Source organism: Ambystoma mexicanum, chromosome 1p, assembly GCF_040938575.1.
Source record: "Ambystoma mexicanum isolate Mex_15411 chromosome 1p, UKY_AmexF1_1, whole genome shotgun sequence".
NCBI classification, from domain to species: Eukaryota; Metazoa; Chordata; class Amphibia; order Caudata; family Ambystomatidae; genus Ambystoma; species Ambystoma mexicanum.
This window is the reverse complement of record NC_090921.1, coordinates 36,872,536-36,896,204: the sequence shown is the minus strand read 5'-3', so window position 1 is coordinate 36,896,204 and position 23,669 is coordinate 36,872,536. Positions and strand designations below refer to the sequence as shown.

The following is a 23,669-nucleotide window of genomic DNA, read 5'->3' as shown; positions in this document are numbered from 1 at the left end:
TTGAAGGGAGGTGCAAGCGTGAAGATGTGCGTCTGGTCTTAGTCCGCTCCTTCTTATAGCCATCTGCCTCTCTACCCAGTTTTCATCTTGCTGGGGCGCACCTGGGAGTATCATCTGCCTGCCACTTGCACCACCTCAATTTACTCTCTTCGAAGTGTTCAAGCTCCCTTTCCGATTCTGGTTTGCACACCTCACTTTTTTTTAGATTGCACTCCCCATTTGTATGTTTAACTAAATTGATTTTGAGCTATATAAAAAGAGGTTCTACTGCATCAGTACATATGTAATTTGTCAATATTTTGTTTATTTTTTAGCAAATCAAGTTTTATTAATACCACTAAAAATTGTGATTTTACAATACATGTCCTGTAGAAGCTTTTTAGCCTGTACAACTAAAGACCTTTCAACAACTCCAATCTCATCATCCCTGCAGAGCAGAATTGGCCTAGGAAAGCTGGGCCACCTTTGCACACTCTAGGAATGCGTGCTACTTGTAGACCTCCTTGGATTACTTTGGCTCTTAGATATTCTAGCATGAATCCATCATGTGGCTCTGTTCGGATTTATTGCGACAATGGAAGCAGCTTCACGAGAAGTTTATTAATCCAGCTGAACCTTCTGTACATTTTGGCATTTTGAGGTTGATGGGTACGCCTCTAGGCCTACTAGGGTACATACGCACATGTAAATAATGTTCTTTCTTTCCTCAAAATCTTATTCTTGGTTATCAATCAATCAATTCAACTTTGTTATTACTCCTTTGAACTATAGGGAGGAACATCAAACATTAAATGTCTAACTATGCCACTGAACAGTTAAACTCTCCACTTCGTTCCTACAGTCCTGTAGAGGGCCAGGGGTTGAGGGTGCCGGGGGTGGAAGGACAGGTATGACTTATTGTTCGTCTTCATTTCACACCCATTCTGGATTCCTAATCTCCTGGGTATCGCTTCGTTTTAATGCTCTTTGCTTCATTTTGGCAGGTCTTTCACACAATCCTCTTGAAAGCCCCTCATCAAATCACTCTTTCTTGTCTACTCCGTGCAGTCGAGATAACCCCCATCGTGGCGATGGCCATGGTATGGGTTTGAGGAAGGCTATTCCTCTAACGTAGGACCATACTACTCTTCCCTACTTCGAACAGCACATCCCAGGGGAGGTGCACCTCTTCCACCAGGTCAATCTCGGTACCTCAGTGAAGTGTGCTATAGACAATCCTAAACTCCTAGGTCAGCTGCTGGGGCCCTCGTGAACTTTGGAGGCTGCAGAAAAGCAGCTTCTAAATCTGCCCCTATGACCGTCAGGAGGGGATAGCTTGTACCTCTTGTCAGCCAATGTGAGTAAACCTGCACTTTAAGATGGTCGCCACTATAAACAACCCCCCCACCCAACCAGGTACAGCCAAGGCAGATCAAGGTTTTTGAAACTTCTCCATTGGCCGGAACTTTGTTCCCTGCTGGACTGCCATGGTCTTCTGACTTGTTGGCCATTTGCCAACCCTAGTGCTACACTGCCTCCACTTCTTGGGTAATAGCCAGATACACCTGGTTACACAGTGTCTCTCTCAAAGTCTGAACTGTAGCCTCCAAATGCACTTGGCTTCACTGCCACTTCGGTTCGCTGTTTAATTCAAACATGTCAGTACACACTGTCTCAGAATCACTGACTCCCATAATTGTTGTCAGCAATGGAATGTGTGCCTCCATCAGAAAGGCACCAGGATTGTCACATTCCTTTTCAAATGGATTTCAGGCTGCTGCCCCTCCTGCCCCAGGGAGATTCAGGGAGACCCCAGAAGCAGATCCATGTCCTGACTATGCATAGCAGAGGTTTAGGGCTGAGCCTAGTCAGCTCCTACCCCAGTAAACGTGTAAAAGCTGAATGTCCCCCTTCTGCACTGCGAGAACCTCACACATCCAGTTAGTCTATGTAGAGAGATGTGTGCTAGATGCCTGTAGCTACATGTTACGAAACATGAGATAAATCATATAGCATGCGTGCCACTACCCTTTGCAGATCAGGCTCCCAGTTTTAAGTTCCAATTCTCTTTTCTTTGTCATTCATGAGTTAATTCCGATAAGCAGGTGGTTTCTGGGGCAACTGTTGATTTTTCTAACTATCCTTATTGTCAAGTTTCCCAGAAATGCATTTTATTTATTGCTTTGGAGCCAACATTGCTGCTTGTGCTCTATACTCCCAACTGTGCAAGTGTACCTATATCCTAGATGGTACATTTTTTGCTTAGATTTGATGACATGAAGTCTATTCCCAAATCAGGGCATTTTTGGAAAACATTCTAAAACTAGACAGCCATCAGTTCCTATTAACCTTCCAGCGATCATTTAACAGTTTTCAATCCTGTAGCTTTTCTGATGTTAGACTTTCTTTGGCCACTGTTGTGGTATAAATGCCATTTGCCAATGACTAGCAACACTACTTGTGTGTAATTGATGTGTAAGACAAGACTCATCTCTGTTGCAATTTCAAGGTACAGCTCGATGGGTGGGATCGGTGTTGTTCTCTCCAGGCTGATTCTGTATGAAGTGTTTACTGCGCTCTGGGCACTTGCAGACAATGTTCACAGAGTGGATCTTCTGGCGCTTGTACAGAGCTCATTTCTGAGCAAGGCTTAACTCACACACTGGTATGTTATACACCTTGTGTGGGATCTCTGATGTGTGTACACAGAGTGAAGCATACTGCAGCGCTAGGATCGCACCCTTTCGTGCAATCTCTGATGTTTTCTAAAATTTGCTGAATCTTTAAAGCGTTTCCCACATTCGGTGCACTTGTAGGGCTTCTCCCCAGTGTGGACCCTCTGGTGCATGAGCAGACGCGTCTTCTGAAAAAAGCTTTTCTCACACTCTGTGCACTGGTAGGGTTTTATCCCTATGTGCAACATCTGATGTCGCTTTAAGTTTGAGAAATCAGCAAAGTGTTTACCACACTCTGAGCAATCATAGGGCTTCTCTTCGGTATGGGTCATCTGATGCCTGGTCAGATTGGAGTACTGAGTAAAGCTTTTCTCACATTCAGTACACTTGTAGCGTCTCTCTCCTGTGTGCAGTTTTGTGTGTGTAGCTAGAGAGGTCTCGTTAGCAAGGCACTTTCCGCAAATGCCACAGACAAATGCCTCCTCCTTCCTTTGGATCTGTTCAGTATGAATCACCTGATGCCTTTTCAGATTTGTGGAATTAATGAAGCTTTTCTCACATTCATTACACTGGTATCGCTTCTGTCCTGTGTGGAGGCTCGTGTGTGCAGCTAGAGAGCTCTTGCTCGCGAGGCACTTCCCACACATACCGCAGATAAAGGGTTCCTCCTTTGTGCGGACCTGTTGAGTGTGGATCCGCTGATGCCTGGTCAGATTAGAGGAAAGAGTGAAGCTCTTGTCACACACATTACACTTGTAGGATTTCTCATTGTGGCAGATTCTGTGTGCATTTAGAGCAGTCTTGGTAGCAAGGGACTTCCCACAGATGCTGCAGATAAATGCTCCCTCGTTTGGGTGGCTCTGCTGAGTATGGATCTCCTGATGCCTTTTTAGATTAGAGGACTGACTGAAGCTTTTATCACAATCTGTACACTTGAAACATCCCTCACCTGTGTGGAGGCTGCTGTGTGCAGTTAGAGACCTCTTGCTAATAAGGATTTTCCCACAGATGCCACAGATAAAGGCTTCTTCCTTCTGTGGAGTATGGACTTGCTGATGCTTGGCGAGATATTGGTAATGAGTGAAGCTTTCCTCACATTCAGTACACTTGAAGGGTTTCTCTCCTGTGTGGAGGCTTGTGTGTGCAGTTAAACAGGTCTTGCTAGAGAGACGCTTACCACATAAACCACAAGTAAATGCTCCCTCCTGCCTTGCATGGATCAGCCGATGCCTGGTCAAATTTGAGGGATAAACAAAGAGTTTCTCACACTCTGTACACTTGTAGCGTCCCTCTCCTGCGTGGACGTTTCTGTGTGCACTTAGCGATCTCTTGCTAGCGAAGAACTTGCCACAGATTCTGCACATGAACGCTTCTTCCTTCATGTGGCTCTTCTGATGTTTCAGGAGTTGGGAGTGCTGGATAAAAATCTGCTTGCAGTATTTGCATTCATGAGGACTTTTGTGGCAACTAAGGTGCCTGTTCAAACTCATCTGGTCCGTGAAGTTGTCCCCACATTCTGCACATCGATGTCTCTGGTCATGCACCTCTCCTGTAGAATCCATCTGCAGGTTCTCGATTTTGGTTATGGGACCATGGTCTGTAGAAAGAAGCAGAGATTGTAGTTACCAATTCCTGACAGCCTGCAGATTAAGAGCTAATTGACCTAGTGGAAAGCTTAATTCTAGTGCTCATTCCCCACTAATACCCTGGGTGATCTTGAGTGACTTTACTTGACATCACTTGCAAGAGTGAATAGCAGAATCCTCAACCCACAGAATAAATCAGTAACACAAAAAATGTAATATACACAATAATAACCCTTAAGTGTTCTTATAAAACATTTCAACACAGTGTGGCAGGTAAGAAGTACATAAGCACATTTCTTCCATTTTAATACATTTTATTTTTTGATGAATGAAAAGATGGAACTCCTAACTAGCCCTAAGCTATAGGGGTTCTCTGCCTAACACAAACTAACTAGGGTGCTCATCAGCCGTTATCACTAGTCAGCTAGTCCACACTGTCCCTATCACTATTCAAACTGAACCAAGGCCCAGGAGAATGACTCTTCTCCTGTGCTCTGCTTCTCAGCAAAGTCACTTTAGTAGCCGATTCTTAGATGGTTCTTAGCAACCACCTTGATAGGTTCATACAGCTCAGAAATGGGATTCTTCAGCTTTTCCAACGTGTCCTCAACACCAACCTTTTCCCGTCTGAGTTTCTTTCTTTCTCTCTTAATCTACTGTTCTTTCTTGATACAATGCCAGTTCCCTTTCCTGGCTGGGACAGTTAACTATACTTTCAAACTTTTTCTCACTTTCTTTGCTCTCTCGCCTCTTACTGGGTCAAGTATTAAAGTTCCAGAAATTATCCTTACTTGGTTTCCACTCTTCAATATTACTGGGACGAGTACGATTGTAATTATTCTCATTTAACTGCACTCTTCAGGGAGGAGAGGGACGCTCGAGAGCTGCACCAAGATTGCTGCTCGGATGCGAGCTCCCGGTTACCTGCCATATATCCTGCTCACAATCATGATGATCTACAGCTGCATAGCCCAGAAAATCTGTGGTGGTGAGGCTGAAAGAGCTGGGCAGTGGACTTTCTGCTGCTTGAGTAGAAGGAAAGAGCGGCTGTCAGTATCTGGTGTGCAATGCTGCGGGGGCCTCCAAAAGTACTGAATTGGCCCGTCGGATCCGTCACGTTCTTCCTCTGGTGATCCCTAGGGGTTTGAGGCAGCCATGACTCACCCTCCCCGCCACCCCCCCCACCCCCCTCCCCCTCCTAGTGCCCATGAGGAGGAAATACAAGAGGAGATACTTTACGGAAAACGAAGGCTCTGTTATGTCCAATGTCACCCTTTTGGAAGTCTTCCAATGTATCATCAGGGGGGCATGTATCGCTAAGGAAGCAGGTGTTCTGAAGACCATTCGAGCGGAACTGGAGGCCACCAAAGCTAGGTTGCGTGAGCTGGAAACAGGAGAAGTGTTCCTCTCGGAACTGGAATGCAGGCCAGGTTCCATGAAGTATTGGGTCTGTTTAGGGAGGCAGCGGAGCGGGAGGTCAGGTTCCTGCATAGGAATGCGGCTGTGCGCAGGTATGGAGAAGATCAGAGAATGGGTACCTTATTGGCACGGCTGATTAAAGCAGAATCCTCTAAGGCGCATAGCCGCAGTTGTGAACCGGGAAGGAGCGCTCCAGCAGACGGACAAAGAGATAATGGGGGTGTTCATGGACTTAATCAAGACTTACAGCAAACTGAAGAGATTGAGGACTACCTGGATAAGGTGGTCTGTATTAGCTGGCTCAGGAAGAAAGAGTGGCTAGTTTAAGGAAGGCATGGTATCAAAGACAGACACAAGTGATCACAGTTCAAGGATGTTTATTGTACTTTATCAGGGGTGTGACAAATGCCTATCTAAACCCAATTCTAAAATGGGAGCAAGCTACGACCATCAAATAATAATACAGTCCTAGTGCAGTCTAGTTAAAAGAAAAAGGGCCTATATAAAAATAAAACTATTGCCCATCCTTACCGCTATGCAACACATAGTGTGGGATAGTATTCACAAAAAGAAAGAAGTGTTCACAAAATGATAAGTCAGGAGGTTTAGGCCGTTGGCCTCCCTTCCCCACGTTTTTAGCATGGGACGAGGCGGGTTCCTCGTGCAGAGCACACTCTTGGGGTACTTCAGCACGAGGTCAAAGTGCCCAAGTCGCTTGTATTTAAAGTCTCTTGCTTCAGAGGGCCTGATGTACCAGAAACAAACAAAAAAAAAAAAAGTTCTGTTCCAAATGGCTCAGATCCTATTTTCACAATTAACTTCCCTCAGTCCGGTTCACACCCACTTTAGTTCGTAGGCATTCTTCAATCAGGTTCACACTCGCCACAACAATATCTTTTCGGGCGAGTTACTGTTCACCCAGGATCCCCCCTCTTCCGTGCTCAGACCCCTTTTCTACAATTAGTCCCCCTCAGCTGGGCTCAGACAAATTTCAGTTTACAGACAATCGAAGACTTTAGAATGGGCACAGGATTCAACTCAACCGCTGCAGGACCACTTTGATTTCACAGTTTAATCATTCTTACCCGCTCAGGGGGTGGAAGGGTACCAAACAGACCTTCGTGAGAGCCCCCACGTGGCGCTGGACCACTCTGTTCTGGTACCTAGGTTCGGTTTCATGAAGTTCAATCATATTAAAGTTCTCTTTCTTCGTACAGTGTTGCTGTGTGAAACCTGGAGCATAACACAGCCCGGTCTGCTATCAGTTTCTCCAACTCACCGGCTGTGCTGAACTTGCTGGCATTGCTTTGCTGTCGGAGTCCAGGACAGTACCACAGTGACAATCGCTTCTCCCCCACTTGGCTATCAATGCGGGAGGACCCTGTGTACCTTTGACACACACTACACCTGCTCCCGGGCTTCTTTTCCTTGAGGCTTCTTGAAAGTTGCGGTCCTTTGTTGAAAAGGGAACGGGTGATTCCTTCCTCGTCATTCTCTCTCGCCACCTTTCTCCTTGGTTTAAACTGCCATCTCGGAATTGCTGCTTCCTCGTGCGCTTTGCCTTGCTCAGTGTGTGCTTTCTTGCTCCGCCTTTTGTGTGTGGGGAAGGGTGATGGAAGTCAGGGAGGGGGGGGGGGGGGAAGAGAGAGAGAGAGAGAGAGAGAGAGAGAGAGAGAGAGAGAGAGAGAGAGAGAGAGAGAGAGAGAGAGAGAGAGAGAGAGAGAGAGAGAGAGAGAGAGAGAGAAGAGAGAAAGAGAGAGACAGAGAAGTTATCAGTAATTGCATGACAATGCATGACCCTTGCATTGGGACATGTCAGGTATATGGCTCTGATGTTACTCTCCCAGGATGTAAGGATTACGTTCACTCTTCAGCATCACAGGGACGAGTAAGATCGTGCTAGTAATGATTCATAATTTACCTCCTCTCTTCATAATTACCGGGACGAGCATGTACTAATTATCCATCCCGTGTCTCCAGCGCCCTGTTTACCTTCTTGCCTTGGGCTTAGTGCCATTGGGCACATCTGCAGGAGGGGAAACTCATTTCTCTCTCGGTCAGGTTGGCTTCTCTCTGGTTCGTTCTCTCACTCTGTATCCATTCCACGATGAAAGAGGCCCAATGGTCTCAGCGATGTTGTTGGACTGCGCTAAGTCACGGTTACGCCACTGCTTACAAGTTGCTTTCTTCCATGGGGTTATCCATCCGCAATGCTCTCCTCATGGTCTCTCCCAATGCCAGCTGTCTGCCAGGTCAGCATGCAGGACTTCCCAGGTTCTGTCAGCTATCTCTCTGGACAAATCTGCTTTGAAGCCCCCGGGTCTCTCTCCAGGATATACCCTTCTTCCCTTTTTATGACACATAGCTGAGCCTTCCGCAGTGGAGGATCATAGCCTTTTTGCCTTTCATTGGAGTGCTCTGTATCACTCAATCCCTCTTCTTTTTCACAGTATTAACAGTTTTTGCTAGCATTTCTTGTTCTTCGCAGTATATTTCTTCATAGTGTACAAGTGGTTTTATATCACAGTAACATACATTAACGTGTTCATCTTGGTCTTCCTGAATAGTTGTGGTTACTGGTGGTCTGTGAGCGAGTAGTTTCTTTGTGGAACAGGAAGGGCGGTAGGGGAGTCTTCTCCAGGTGAGGTCCTAGGGGTGGTATTGCAAGCCACCCTTCCTCCGCCCTAGCCTCTCATGGAAAGGCTGCTCCCTGGGGAGAAGGGACAGAACTCCGTGATTGGCACACCAGATTTCTCCTGCTTCTGCTTTCAATTGTTAAAATTACCCAATTTAAAAGGCAGTCAATTTATTGACGAAAGGTTGAGTCAGCCCTGTAGCGGGATTCACTCTCACGACCTGTAAGCTGGGCCGGGCCCATGTGAGTGGATAGCACTTAATTTGTGAGCTAGCAGCTCTGTCATTACACACAAAATTAAAAATCAGACAAAATATACTTTCTGGGGTCATTTACATATTTCTGTTGAAAATGTTAAATTATTGCACTACAAATCCAATGGAATGCGCTCCTTCCCCCTGCTCTGCAGTGTTTTAATAAAAAAAGAAATATGCATTTGGTTCCTTCAGAGGCAACAGTTGGTTGCAAGAAAGAACATAGTGGCAACCCATGACATCAACCATCAGCTGGGAACACACATGAAACAGCAGAAGATGAAAGTCCAAGAAACTAGCTGATATAAGTGGGGGCGCGGGCCTCGGTTGTGCATAATGACCTTGCTGGATAGCTGGGTTTTCTACACATACTTCGAAGGGAAGAAATGATTATTTTGCACTTTTCCCAAAACCATCAATATTAGCAGGGTATGGCCAGCAGCCCACACACAACATGGCAACATAAATCTGAGCCAATGAGCCCCTTCCCTTCTTATGTACAATAAACCATGGATAACCCATCCCAACAATAGCACCTTGCATCAGCTCGTGAGTTGTGAAATCGGTGCTGCAACAAACTACTCAAAACAGCTTCGTAATGCAGCAAAGCAGTGGCATAGCCTTGAAAGACATTCAACGAGACTGGCGAGGGTACTAGCGGAGAAGAAGGAGGAGGAGGAGGAAACCACAGTAATCAGCCCTCCCCGTGAGGAGTTTGAGCAGATGGGTGAAGGCGCTGTCTTGCCCAAAGGCTCTCGTGGGAATCCCCAAACCCGCCCTCCCCCCCCTGAGCTGGTGAGCAGGAGGAGCGAGACTCGGACCCATGCCCCCTCCTACTAAAAGCAGAGCAGCTATAATGTTTAGAGTAGAGTGGAGGCTTTGACTTGGCTTTACATGCAGACAGCTAGAAAGTCGGACGTAGCGTGTGGTCTAGGTTGAATAATCTTGCTCCCAAATGGCAGACTGTTAGGTTAGATTTTCATATTTATGCCACATCATCTTCACCTGTGAGACCCCCAGAACTTTTGCTGGACTTGTGGATTGTTTTTCTATGTTCCTGTGTGAGTGTGAACCTTTTTCCTAACTCAACCTTCTCTTACTCTATCCATGCGAGTCATCTCTGTGTCTCTCCATACTTTATTTTTGGAATCATACTTTCTATAAATCTTTGGGCATCTACATTTCACTATTTCAGCGCACGGCCCTTTCTGTGCAGTGTTGCTGGGGAGCCCCTTGAGCTGCCCTTTGCATTTGTTCTCATCTTCCCAAAAGGTAGAAGGATACTTTTTATCATTTCTCCACTTCCCATTGTGAGATCAGAGCACCCCACCTTATGTGGAGTGCTTAGGGGTTACATAGCATGCCCTTGCTCACCCTCCCTGTAACATTTCTGTTACAGTAGTCCTTTACTTACCTTGTTAGAACACATGTTCTCAATGGTAGAGGGATAGTTTTCATCCTCTCTAAATGTTATATTGTGAGATCAGAACACCCCACCTTATGTGGATTGCTGACAGGTTACACTGTATCCCCTTTCTCACTGTCCCTATAATAATAATAATAATAATACTACATTTCTTATATAGCGCTACCCACCCGTAGGTCTCGGGCACTCAAATAACAGAAGACATTATCCCACAAAGTGGTACTCATTTTATCAACCTCAGAAGGATGAAAGGCCGAGATGGGCCATATGCTTTTCCCTTCTGGCCAAGGGGCACTAAGACAGGCTGGCTAAGGGAGCTGTCCCCAGGCCCTGCATATTGCGAGAGAATAATGTGTCTTTCATATAACAGAGAAACTGCTTCCAGTGCAAGGATGCATGATGCTATGTAGCAGCATAGAATATGATGGAAGTTGTGCAATCCGTCATTGGACCTGAGCTAGCTCAGGTGTTCCATGCCTGGCTTTCAAGCAGTTCAACCTAAACAGCTAGAAGCGCACACTGTGCATAGTAAGAGGCTGTCAGGCCAAACATCTTTTATAATAATATGTCAAATGCACCATTCAATCGATTGTATTCAAACAAATTGGCTAACTCCAGTTGGGGGACCACATGTTATCACAGCATGAACAGTGCAGATTTTCTTCCCAGTAAGAAGCAGTGTTATAATCTAAAACATCCGCCAGCGGTCAGACACGAAGGCCACACAAAGGCCCTGTTTGGTGCCTGGTCGGTGCATGTGAGGCCGGCCCAGAGAGTGCACAAGGACCCTTTCTTCCATCGGAACTGCAACCTCTCCCACGATGGGCCCCCAACACCACAGTAAGCCCTTGGGCTTTATTCTGCAACATTAGCAGGGAAATTTAGAATCTTAAATAAAAGAAATTCTTTTTGTTAAACTCCGATTCACAATTACTGACAAAGTGCCACTCTGTAACCCTTGGCGCTCTGTACCGAGCTGAACAGATTGAACCTGGACTACTGTCCCGTGGCCCATAAGCACGAGGTTCACCCTTCAAAAAGGGCTGCTCTGCTTCGTTGCCCGTCTGCCGTTTGCCACCCAGGCCCTGCCACCAGGTGCCTCAGACTACGTGCCCGCACACTAGAAGCCACTCTCAGCTCCAAGCCTCTCCCCACGAGCACCCGCAATGAACGCTATACTCCCCGCCCAACCACTAAGCCCACAGCCACTATAGCTACCCACGATATAGTTGTCAATGAAGCAGCCGACCCCATTCCCAAATGTATTACTTCTATATTAAATGTGATTCCACATGTGTCCACCACCATTGGTAAATCAGCGCTGTGCAACTCTTCTACCTCCCCCAGCGCAACCACGCCCACCACCGCACCCACTCTCCCCATGGACGCCCCCCGCCCCTAGCCGTTACAGAACCCCATCTCAAATGCGCCATTACCAACGCTAGGTCCATCAATGCTCACGCTCTGGACATCCATGACCTCATAACCTTGATCTGCTCATGATCTCAGAAACCTGGCTACACGAGGCCTCCGGCCCCGCTCTCTCCCTTGCACTGCCCTCTGGCTACTCCATCACTAGACAGGATCGACTCTCTAAAGGGGGAGGTGTAGCAATCATTGCCAAAGACGCCCTTTCACTTAGAAAGGTAGAGAAATACCTGCACAACAGCGACTACCTCCAAGTCAAAATCAACCTCTCTCCCCATTGTACCATTACTATTCACACTGTTTATCGCCCTCCAGGCCCAACAGGAGACTTTCAAGCCTCTCTCATCCACCTCCTCTCTGACAACCTCAAAAAACATTCGAAAGCCATTCTCCTTGGGGACGTCAACCTAGGCCTCCTGACAGCAAGGATTCAGCAGCCAAATCCCTCGATTCATCCCTCAAGGCATTAGGATACAAAAATACCATCTTTAGCCCAACTCACACCCAGGGTAGAGCTCTCGATTGGATCGCACAGGATAACTGCCCACTCATCATCACTGGTAACACCCCTTGGTCTGACCACCACATCATCACCTTTAGCATCCTTACCATCAGCCCCCCTCCACTCATTTACCCCCCCCCCCAACCCCTGCCTTCCTGCCTCGCAAGAAGCTCCCGTCAACTCACTAAGGAAAGGTTACTGCCCTTCCTCCAAGGCCCAGCCTTCAGACCTCCTTTCTCCACAGACCCAGAAACTCTTGCAACAGCCTATGATGTTGCCATCAAAGCAGCTAGCAACTTCATCGCCCCACTTAAACCCCGGAAATCCAAACAAACCACGCACTCCAACTCCTGGTTCACCCCAGACCTTCTCATACTCCGCAACGAAAAAAAGGCTGCACTTACACAGTGGCAAACGTTCCACTCAGACAAAGATAAGTTGATCTTCAAAGCCCGCTCTACCATATACAAAAAGGCAATCACCCTAGCAAAGGCCAAATCCTTTGAATCCAGAATCTCGGAAGCTCAATCTACCTCAAAATAAATCTTCGCCATCTTCAGGGAGCTAGAGACCCCCACTCCTGCCCCCCAGAATTTCAAAGACAAAGCCTGGTGCGATGAAATACAAACAGCCATGCAAACCAAATTGAGTATTCTCCAAAGCAAAATACTAGATACTAAACAAGCCCTGCCTAATACGCACATCCCTGTCCCACCGGCCGCAGTCCCTCCGTCACCCCCACCCCCCAAACCTTTTTCCTTCAAACCCATACATGAAAGACATCAACATAATGAGGAATATCAAACCCTCTAACTGCAAAGGTGATGCATGCCCAGCCACCATCATCAAGGACTGTACTGAAGCGCTGGCTCCCTTCCTGACAGCCTTTGTCAATGCCTCCTTTGCCACAGGGAAAGTCCCACCCTCCCTCAAGGAAGCCTGGGACCGCCCTCTCAAAAAAAAAAAACTCTCGACCCGACATCCCCCAACAACTATAGACCCATCACCACTGTCCCATTCCGCAAAATATTGGACAAAGCTGCCTACCTGCAGGTTCCGCACTTCATTGAAGAGAACAAACTCCTGGGACTCCGCCAATCTGGTTTCCGTTCTAGACACAGAACTGAAACCGCCCTACTTGACCGGAAAAACCAAATGGACGATGCCAGAGACATGGGCAAACCAACACTCCTCCTACTTCTGGACTTTTCCGCGGCTTTCGATCTTGTAGATCACGACGTCCTATGCCACCACCTCTCCTCCACTGCCAAGTTCTCCCCTGACGCCACAGCATAGATCACCTCCTTCCTACAAGACAGAACCATGCAAGTATTCTCTGACCTAGCCTCCGCCTCACCCACCCTCATACTCTGTGGTGTGCCCCAAGGCTCTTGCCTCTCCCCCACCCTGTACAACATCTTCACACGGCCCCTCTTCCTCATCCTCGACGCTATGGGTATTTCTTACACTAACTACGCTGAATGATACCCAGATCCTCCTTACCCTCACTGGCAACTACGACACCGGCTCCTTGACCCTTCACAACCTCTACAACACTATCCAAGCCTGGATGGCAGACAATGGACTATGCCTCAACTCTGATAAGACCAAACTCCTCCTGATAGGTTCCCCCGACACGCTAAATAATCTAGACTCCCAATTTAGTCACTTCACCATCGACACCATCAAAATACCGGTCTCAGACTCAGTCAAAACTCTTGGAGTCTATTTAGATTCCAACCTATCCATGGACAGACAAGTCAATGCAATAGCCTCCTCAGCTGCATATCACGCTAAACTAATCAACGCAGTCAGGCCCTTTCTCTCCAAAGAGAACTACACAAACATAGCCAGAGCCATCACTGGCTCCAGGCTAGACTACTGCAATGTACTCTTTCTAGGAACCTTCAATAGAAATCTGGAGAGGCTACAAGTCATACAGAGTAGTGCTCTCCGCGCAGCCCAAGGCATTGCTAAAAGAGAACACATCTGAGGCTAGAAAACTATCCCACTGGCTCCCAATAAAGGAAAGAATCGTCTTCAAAGCTCTGACACTGACCCACAAGTGCATTCACCTCACTGCTCCGGTCTACCTCTCACAAAGGATCCACCCAGTCTCCTCTACAAGGCCAGCCAGATCCTTCTATACCAACATGCTCTCTGTGCCACTAGTAAAAAGAGCCAGAGCGGGTGGTTCCAGCTTCCCATATCTTGCACCCACTCACTAGAAAGCCCTACCCCCGACAATCCAAGGTGAGGCCTCCCTCATCGCTTTCCGTAAAGCTATGAAAACCATCCTCTTCACATAAGGTCCCTCGCATCAGCATAAATACTATACATATGACCCACTGCATAAGCTTTAATGTTATGACCAATTGCATAAACTGTAAATTTTGAATTATGTCTGAAGTATTTATAATGTACCAACGACTGCTACCATTCCTGTATCTGTAACTAAGCTCTTACAAGTAAGAGCGCCTCATTGCCCTTGGGCTGTTTGCGTGCTATATACATTTAAATAAATAAAATAAGTGCAAGTTTTGAGCCAATTAATACTCTAGATATATAAAATTGTATAAAAACGTAATAACTCTGAAGAGTTGGTACGTCTTGATATCGCAGGATTGCAACTTTTTAAAAACTAAATTGAAATAAGTTAGCAAGTAAAACAATTTTCTCAAACTATAAACCATATTAATTGCGGGGTCTTCGGGGGTCTGTTGGGGGCCTCACAGAATGTGACAGTGGGCAGCAATTATCTAGGTTGTCGCCCATCACGCTGCTGAGGTCCTTGCCTTGTCTGCTGCTGGCTGCAGTTAATCGCTGCGAGCTTGGACCAGCACAATGTCGCCCAGCCCCTGTAAACCATTGATGCATGTAGCAGCCGTGGAAGTGACGGGGGAAAAAAAAAAGCAGCACGGTCACCCTCAATAAAGGTGACCTTGGATAAACTACATTTGCGCACTGCACATTTTAGCCACACAATGGCGAGGAGTGAGTTTTCATAACCTTAGCTTTTGAAGAAATTGGTAGAGGGCGGGTAGGAGGCCTGGGGGGGAGGGGGGGATCTGAAGGGAGCCTGTTGGAGTCCATCCTCAAAAGAAGTTTTTGAGACGGCCGAGGCTCTGCTCCATCTAGCCCCAGCCCACTTAAAGCCCTGGGGGCTGCAAACTTGGATTCAGGTGGCCCTGTCATGTCGGGCTGCTTGATTCCATGGCCCCCCCCTCCAGCTGATACGACTGTCCCCAGATTGCTCTTGCAGGTGTGTGGCATCTGCGGTCCTACCTCAACCCCCGATTGCCTGATGAGTTTGATTCGCTGAAGCTGCCACAACATTGCGAGCGGAGACAAAGACCCGCACTTGTGTCACCGTCTAGCTTTCAAAACTGTTTGGAGATATGCAGGTGGCCAGGCTAAAGAATATGGGATGTTGAAATCATGGAGCAGGGTGCCTTTCCGGATCTACAGTGTGGAAGAAAAATGCAAATGTATGCAAAGAACGGTCAAGGGAAATTAATCGTAACTGAATCTAAATGGAGGTGGAAGTGCTATATGGACTATTTTCAGTTATAGGCCTCAGGTTGCTTAGAGAAAGACTCCATTTTCAATTCTACGTTTGGCAATTAATGCTGGATTTACTGGTGCACTTCCTATTCTGCTCACATAGCAAAGTTAATTAGAAATATGCTTACACTGCTAAAAGTGTACAAATGTCTAACAAGAAAGAAAGAAATGATAAAGAGTGCGAGCCATACATGTGTTAAGGATGCACATCTGCGTGGGTGATCTCTGGAAGACTGGGGAAGTGACAGTGCCAGTCTATGTTTGCTAATCGTTAGAACTGAAATCGTCTTTAGTGAAGCCATGGAATTGTTCACTTGTTGTAGTCGATGCACTGAAACCTATAAACATTGTGGATAAAGGGATGACACACAGTCTTGGATTGCTGTCTGTTTCTGAATTCATTCAGCAGTGATGCTATTAAGGATTTACAGAACTAATGTAATCAGCGGTCTCCATGACACCACAGTCGCGGACATGTAACATGGCTCCTACTAATCCACACGCATGATATCTGTGGCCTGCAAATAATTGGCTTTAAAGGTCTCCTATCCAATGAGTGAAGAGACTGAAAGCAGTGCATTGGCTCATCCCTCCTCCAACCTTTACCATCATCCCTCCCATGCATGTCCAGGAAAAGTACAGTGCATTCGATTCCACAAATCAACGAATGTAGATTTGCATGGAGTTTGGCGCACAAGTACCCTTTTTTCCAGGCAAATGATTCCATGAATCAGGCCACCAGACTTTGTACAAGCTGTCGGCGGCTCACCTTAAACTAGCCACTGTGAGAAACCTGAAGATGTCCCCCTAGCTAGTACCCGGGGATCTGTCATCCAAGTGGCCAGGACACGGCCATCGCTATTTGATCCAGTTCCTGCGGGTGGCCCAGTGAGGGAGGATCACCTGGATGGGGGGTCCTCGGGGAGTGGGACACCGAGGGGTGAGACGCAGCATCCACCTTCTTTCAACACATTTTCCCCATCCTACTATGTAGGACATTCAAAATCACTACTGCACCCTTTTCTGACACAAACACTTTTGTACAACACACTAGAGAACGGACTAACACCAGAGTCGTTTACCTGACATGCCCCAATACAAGGGTCAGGTAAAGTCAGACAATCTATCAGAATCACACACACTTGACAGCCCTTTCCCTTCCCCACAGTGATAAAAGTGGAGCAAGAGAGTACAGTACAAGCAAGGCAGACTACACAACGAGACAGTTATCCAGGCCCAGCAGTTCAAGAGAAGAAGAATGGCGGTGAATATCGAGAGGCTAACCAGGAGAGACACAACCTTGCCCTTCGACGCAGACCAGCAAACCTTTGCAGAGGTAAGCATAAGACAGAGGACACTAGCCCAAGTGTGTTGCAGCAGATGTCAACGTTACACGCAGCTTGCTAATAAGCCAGAGCGAGGGAGACTCCTGCTACCGTGGTACCAGCCTCGACTCAAGTTACAAAAAAAGCCACCCCTTGGACATTGGCACACGAAGATCAGATCTTGGAAAAGATATATAGATTAAATTTTTGTCATCTGGAGAGGGGACAGATTGGAACTGGACGAATTTGTTACACGGTTACCCAGAGAATGTGATAGAATCAGCATTGGACAATGTCAGTACATTAAATAGGAAAGATCTAACTTCGAAGATAAAAACAAAATAAATACTTTTTAATATGCACTTAGGTACTCCAGCCAGAGTCACAACATCACAGTCAAGAAAACTTGGAGATTGATAGAATTGAATCCACATCTACATCTACAGACACTCTTTCCAAAACCTCTGCATTGCCTACAAAAGAGGACATAACTTTAGAGACCAATTAGTGCGGGCCAAGAACAGGCAAACAGCAGACTAATGAAGAAGATAACATGCACTTTCCCCATGTTTGAACTGCAATAACTCCAATAACGTTATGAAAGGCAATTATGCAAAAATAAGACAAAAAGACTTCGCAACTTGTGACTCAAACTCAGTAATCTATGGACACAGTTATCCCTGTGGAATCTTCTACGTAGGACAGACAGTAAGGCATACGAAGGAACGCTGGAACCACCTTATGTGGAGTGCGGAGGGGTTACACTGTAGTCCCTTTCTCACTGTCCTTGTAACATTTCTGTTACAGTCCTTCACTTACCTTGTCAGAACACATGTTTAAGGGTAGAGAGAGTTTTTATCCTCTCTACATTTTATATTGTGAGATCAGCACACCCCTCCTTATGTGGAGTGTTGAGGGGTTACACTGTATCCCCTTTCTCACTGCTCCTGTTACAGTGACAAGCATACCTGAATGGCTGGTGGCAGTTGACACGTTTTAATGACTTGTGTTCACAGCTGCAGTAATACACAGAAGGGTCACCACTGACCCAAAATAGTGACTATTCTTTTTTAGCCATTTCTTGTGCGTTTGTCCTTTCTTGGTCCTACTTCTGCCAATCTGGGTTGGGGGGGGGGGGGGGGTCCTGGTTTGACTTTTGTGTTCAGCAGGAATCCTTTGTGAAGGCTGCTGGGCCGCCAGAGTGTCTGAAGACAGGAAACAATGGAGGAGTCCGAAACTTCAGTCCTTTGTCGTCTGGCATGCCTGTCTGGAACCAGTTACAAATGGTCCAGCGCCCAAAGAATATAGCATGAGTGCGGATTGGCTGGGTTCCTGGATAAATGGCTAAGATCTTGAAGCTGAAGACAAGTCGACCACTGGAGCTGAATCTGATGAGGAAGAAGAGAAGACGCATGTAGCTACTTCGAGAGACCGGAGAAGCCTGCTGAGTAACCGCTGCCTGTGCCAACTCTTTTCTTCCATGTGGAATGGGAGGTTTGGTTGCAGTACAATGTTTCGAATTTATTGGCTGAATTTGGCCGTAGATATATGTGGGAGGGTGGGTAATCGGGATGATAAACATAGGGGGTAGAAAGCAGGGGGTCTGCAGTGGGTCAAATTGGAAAAAAAGAAATGGACGAATTTGATGAAATAAAAACCTCACCTAAATCACATAGAACCGCGACAGAGGAGTCCGGATGACGATGACGGCCCTTGGACTGGTGGCACCAATCAGTCTTAAGAAGACCTGCATTTCGAGCCATACGGCAAACTGTGGCCTTCATGGGTTCCAAACCGTCCATACCCTGGAACCTCGAGGTCGAGTGCTGTGCATCGTGTTCCGAAGAACAAATTTCTCCGAGGGTGGACTCCTTCCGGACCCCCAGAGGAAAGATTCCACTCCTTGAAGTCCCCTCACCAGAGTGCTGGACTGAGAAGTTCAGACAACCATTCTTCATCTGACGTCTTGAAAAGGGGCACTAAAACCACAGAGCCGCGAGAAGCACCGAAGGATCCCTTTTGCTGGGAGCCTTTCCTCTCGACTGCTGCTGCAATTTCCCATCCAGTGCCTTTTCTTTTGTCTGAAGACCAAGAATCCAGAGACCAGGTCCTGTAGCTGATGTATCGTGAAGGCCTCCATCTGCAAAATCATCTTTACTGCTGAGGTACTGTGTGGCTTGAGGTAATAGCTAAAGTCTTGTGTCGCTCCTGTGTGGCGATTTCCACGTTTCGGTGTTCACCCATACCGTTCGCCAAGGCCTAATGCTGGTACACACTCAGGGACCATTCTACAAGGTCCTTAAACCCTTTTACCAACTATAAAGTCGGATACTTACTTGTTTAGATACTAAATTCGCTGGAACTTTACATTTCCTACAGTTGCCTGCTCATGCTCTGCCTACTGCTGGCCACTGGTCCACCAGTGTCCCCTTCAGCCCCCGAGAACACGCATGCCCTAGATAAGGGAAGGACTGCTGAAGCATGAGGCCTCTGTGAGGCCACTGGTCCACCAGTGTCCCCTTCTGCCCCCAAGAACTCATACCCTAGATTAGGGAAGGACTGCTGAAGCATGAGGCCTCTGTGAGGCCACTGGGCCCCCAGGGTCCTCTTCAGCCCCAGAGAACACACATGCCCTAGAGTAGGGAAGGACTGCTGAAGCATGAGGCCTCTGTGAGGCCACTGGTCCATCAGTGTCCTCCTCTGCCCCTGAGAACACACATGCCCTAGCTAAGGGAAGGACTGCTGAAGCATGAGGCCTCTGTGAGGCCACTGGTCCATCAGTGTCCCTCCTCTGCCCCTGAGAACACACATGCCCTAGATTAGGGAAGGACTGATGAAGCATGAGGCCTCTGTGAGGCCACTGGTCCATCAGTGTCCTCCTCCGCCCCAACACTCATGCCCTAGATAAGGGAAGGACTGCTGAAGCATGAGGCCTCTGTGAGGCCACTGGGCCTCCAGTGTCGTCCTCTGCCCCTGAGAACACACATGCCCTAGCTAAGGGAAGGACTGCTGAAGCATGAGGCCTCTGTGAGGCCACTGGTCCATCAGTGTCCCTCCTCCGCCCCAACACTCATGCCCTAGATAAGGGAAGGACTGCTGAAGCATGAGGCCTCTGTGAGGCCACTGGGCCTCCAGTGTCCCCTTCTGCTTTTGAGAACACGCATGCCCTAGATTAGAGGAGGACTGCTGAAGCATGAGGCCTCTGTGAGGCCACTGGTCCACCAGTGTCCCCCCTCTGCCCCTGAGAACACATGCCCTAGATAAGGGAAGGACTGCTGAAGCATGAGGCCTCTGTGAGGCCTCTGTGAGGCCACTGGTCCATCAGTGTCCCTCCTCTGCCCCTGAGAACACTCATGCGCTAGATTAGGGAAGGACAGCTGAGGCCTGTGAGGCCACTGGTCCACCAGTGGCCCCTTCTACCTCCGAGAACACTCATGCCCTAGATTAGAGGAGGACTGCGAGGCCACTGGTCCAGTGTCCCCCTCTGCCCCTGAGAACACACATGCCCTAGATAAGGGAAGGACTGCTGAAGCATGAGGCCTCTGTGAGGCCACTGGGCCCCCAGTGTCCCCTTCTACCTCCGAGAACACTCATGCCCTAGATTAGAGGAGGACTGCGAGGCCACTGGTCCAGTGTCCCCCTCTGCCCCTGAGAACACACATGCCCTAGATAAGGGAAGGACTGCTGAAGCATGAGGCCTCTGTGAGGCCACTGGTCCACCAGTGTCCCCCCTCTGCCCCTGAGAACACACATGCCCCAGATAAGGGAAGGACTGCTGAAGCATGAGGCCTCTGTGAGGCCACTGGTCCATCAGTGTCCCTCCTCTGCCCCTGAGAACACTCATGCGCTAGATTAGGGAAGGACAGCTGAGGCCTGTGAGGCCACTGGACCCCCAGTGTCCCCTTCTGCTTTTGAGAAAACGCATGCCCTAGATTAGAGGAGGACTGCTGAAGCATGAGGCCTCTGTGAGGCCTCTGCGAGGCCACTGGTCCAGTGTCCCCTTCTGCCCCAGAGAATACGCATGCCCTAGATTAGAGAAGGACTGCTAAAGCATAAGGCCTCTGTAGAGGAACTCTTACAAGCGTTAATAAGTCCCATGTGCTGCAAACTACTTGCCTGCTACTGTGGTTGTGTAACTTACATAGTTTACTACAAATTGGGTTTTACCTACTTTAAACTGCATATTGCTATTCTAAATGTCTTTTATACTGTGGTTTACTTACCAGAAGTATGGTGTTGGTCATTATACTGTGTTTATCGTTTAGGATAGTAAGAAGTGTCCAGAAAATGATAAGCCAGTATGTTCAGGCCATTGGCCTCCCTTCTCCACGTCTTCAGCATAGGCGGTTCACTCGAGCATAGCACACTCCTAAGCTTCTTTGGCAGGAGGACACAGTTCTATTGCATGCATCAGGGCCTTGCTCTTGCTTCAGAGGGCCTGATGAATCAAACAAAATGTTCCATTCCAAGTAATCAAGTAGGGCGATTCACTCTCTATCCTGGATTCCACTCAGTTGGGCTCAGATCCCTTTTCCACAATTTGACTCCCTCAGCCGGGTTTGGACCAATTACAGTTCGTATTTAAAAATCGAAGACTTTCAAATGTGCACAGGATGTGGCTTGACCTGTTGCAGGACCACTTAGACTTTACGGTTCACAATTTCACACTCAGTTGGATGCCTTACAGAGTGCTTCGAATGAGCACCCACGTTGTGCCGGACCACTGTCCATGGTATCTTCTTTGGTTTCAAAAGATCAATCACTGCTTGAATATTCAAATATCCTTGCGTCGGTAATCACATACGCCTTGCACAAGGTTCTTTGCAGATTTCTTTATACAATGGTGCCGCTTGCAACCTTCATTCTAACACAGACCGGTCTGCTATCAGTCTCCTCGACTAACCGGCTGTGCAGACTTTAAGTGGCTTTAATGTGAAAAGCCAAGGACAGTACCAAGGCTGCAATCGCTCCTCCCCGCCTCAGCAATTGATGCAGGAGAGTCCCGGGTGCTTTCCACACACAATGCACCTTTCTGCAGCTTAATTCCCGGTCTTATGTTTTTTTATCCCAGAGGGCTCATGCAAGTAGCAGGTTTCTCTCTCTAAAAAAGGCCAACGGCAATTCCCTCCTTACAACCCTTTCTGGTCTTGCTGCCTTTTTCCTCATATTAACCGCCATTATGGAACTGCTGCTTCCTTGTGTGTTTTGCCTTGCTCAGAGTGTGCTTTCGTGGTCCGCCTTTTATCCATGTGAGGAAGTGTGATGGAAGTCAGGTGTGTGTAATCAGTAATTGCATGACCCTTGTGTTGGAACATGGCAGATATATGGCTCTGGTGGTGGTCCGTTGTCGCTCAAGATGAGGTCCAGGGTGATGTGGTTGTATCTGCATAGACCCTGAAGGCATGCGGCTGTGTGTAGGTCACTTCTCAGGGGCACATGGGAGGATGACAAGAGGCCTTCGAAGAGTGTATTGCCCCATCCAGGTGGGATAGGACCAGTGGTTGAACGGTGGATCTAAAGCTGTCCGGAGGCAGGTAGGGCTTGACTTTTCACAGGAGGGAAAGCGGATACCAAGCTGTCTGAGTTTTCATAGCTGTGTGTGTCTTGAAGGAGAGGCGTTTGTCGATGTGGAACCAGAAAGACTGCGCAGGAGGTGAACTTGGGTGTGAAGCCCTCAAGAGTTCATGGTTGATAGCCAGGTCTGTATGTCTAGGTATTCAGTGTTGTATGTGAGGAGTAGGAATTTGGTCTTGGACGGGTTGAGCTTCAAGTATGCACTGGACATCCAAGACTGGATCAGCGAGAGGCAGGTTTTAAGACTATGGATGTCCTTGATAGAGTCGATCTTGAGATATAGCTGTGAGTCGTCGGCATTTTGGTGGATGTGGATGTTGTAAATGGCTAGGAGGGCTTCCAGCGGCTTGGAAGGAAGGCATGGTATCAATAGTATACACAAATAATAGTTTAAAAAACCTTTATTTAGGTAGGGTTGGTAGAATTCCTAACTGGCCCCAACTATAAATGGGAGTAGTTTCGACCATAATCAAATAACAAACCAGTCCAAGTCCGTCTAGTCAAAATAAAAAGCATATACTATTTAAAAAAAAAAACAAAAAAAAAACAAAAAAAAAAACTTGCCCTCCTTCTTAGTTGACAAATGTGTTAAGGGAATTCAAAAGAAAGAAATAGTGCCTTAAACGAAGTGTCAGAATGGCTTGGGTAACAACTCCATTCCCAGCGTTCAGCAGCACAGGGTCTCAAGATTTTCTAACTGCCAGGCTATTATGCAAGTCTATGCGAAAAGGACGAGCATACTCATCCTTGGCATTTAAGGGGTTAAAAAGGATAGGTGGATTGCACCGTTCCATCAGTCTTGCACGCTCTGACTTATTTGATTCAACAGTTCAGGCTTGGGCTTCAACCTTTAGTAGTTCAATCAGTTCCTTAGGCTTTGTCTGCCTTCTCATAAATACACAGTTCTACTCTGCAACAAATCAACACACACTTCCCTCCGCCGGGATCAAACCTGCCTCTCTTTTCACATTCAACATAGGCTTCCCTCCAGCGGGCTCTATCCGGTCCTTCTCTGGTGAGGATTCCCTTCCCCAAGTTTTGGCCCGGGGACCACACTATCTATAACTTTATCTCACCAAATACCATCCCTCTAGACCACTTCGCTCCTCTGGCACCAACTCCTTGTGTGTAAAGCGTTTTGCTAAACAGAGAGCATGGGGTCACTTTCCTCTGCAGGCGCCCTCCTTTGGAATAGCCTCCCCCTACGCCTTGAACAGGATCTTCCCAAATTCCGGAAGCTCCTTCAGACTTTCCCCTTTTCCTCCTCCTTCCCTCCTCTGCTAATCCCACAGTTGCTCAATC

The 23,669-nt window shown here is 47.5% G+C and overlaps 1 protein-coding gene across 6 annotated transcripts in view; it reads right to left on the bottom strand.

Moving 5' to 3' along the window:
- Positions 1–276: 276 nt before the first annotated feature.
- LOC138565399 (zinc finger protein 665-like) overlaps positions 277–23,669 on the bottom strand; it is a 112,214-nt gene continuing 88,821 nt past the window's right edge. For all 6 annotated transcript variants that reach the window (XM_069642976.1, XM_069642980.1, XM_069642977.1 and 3 more), the window contains one exon: positions 277–4,251. In XM_069642976.1, the coding sequence (XP_069499077.1) occupies positions 2,708–4,251 (1,544 nt within the window). In that variant the 3' untranslated portion in view covers positions 277–2,707. The remainder of the gene's footprint in view (positions 4,252–23,669) is intronic.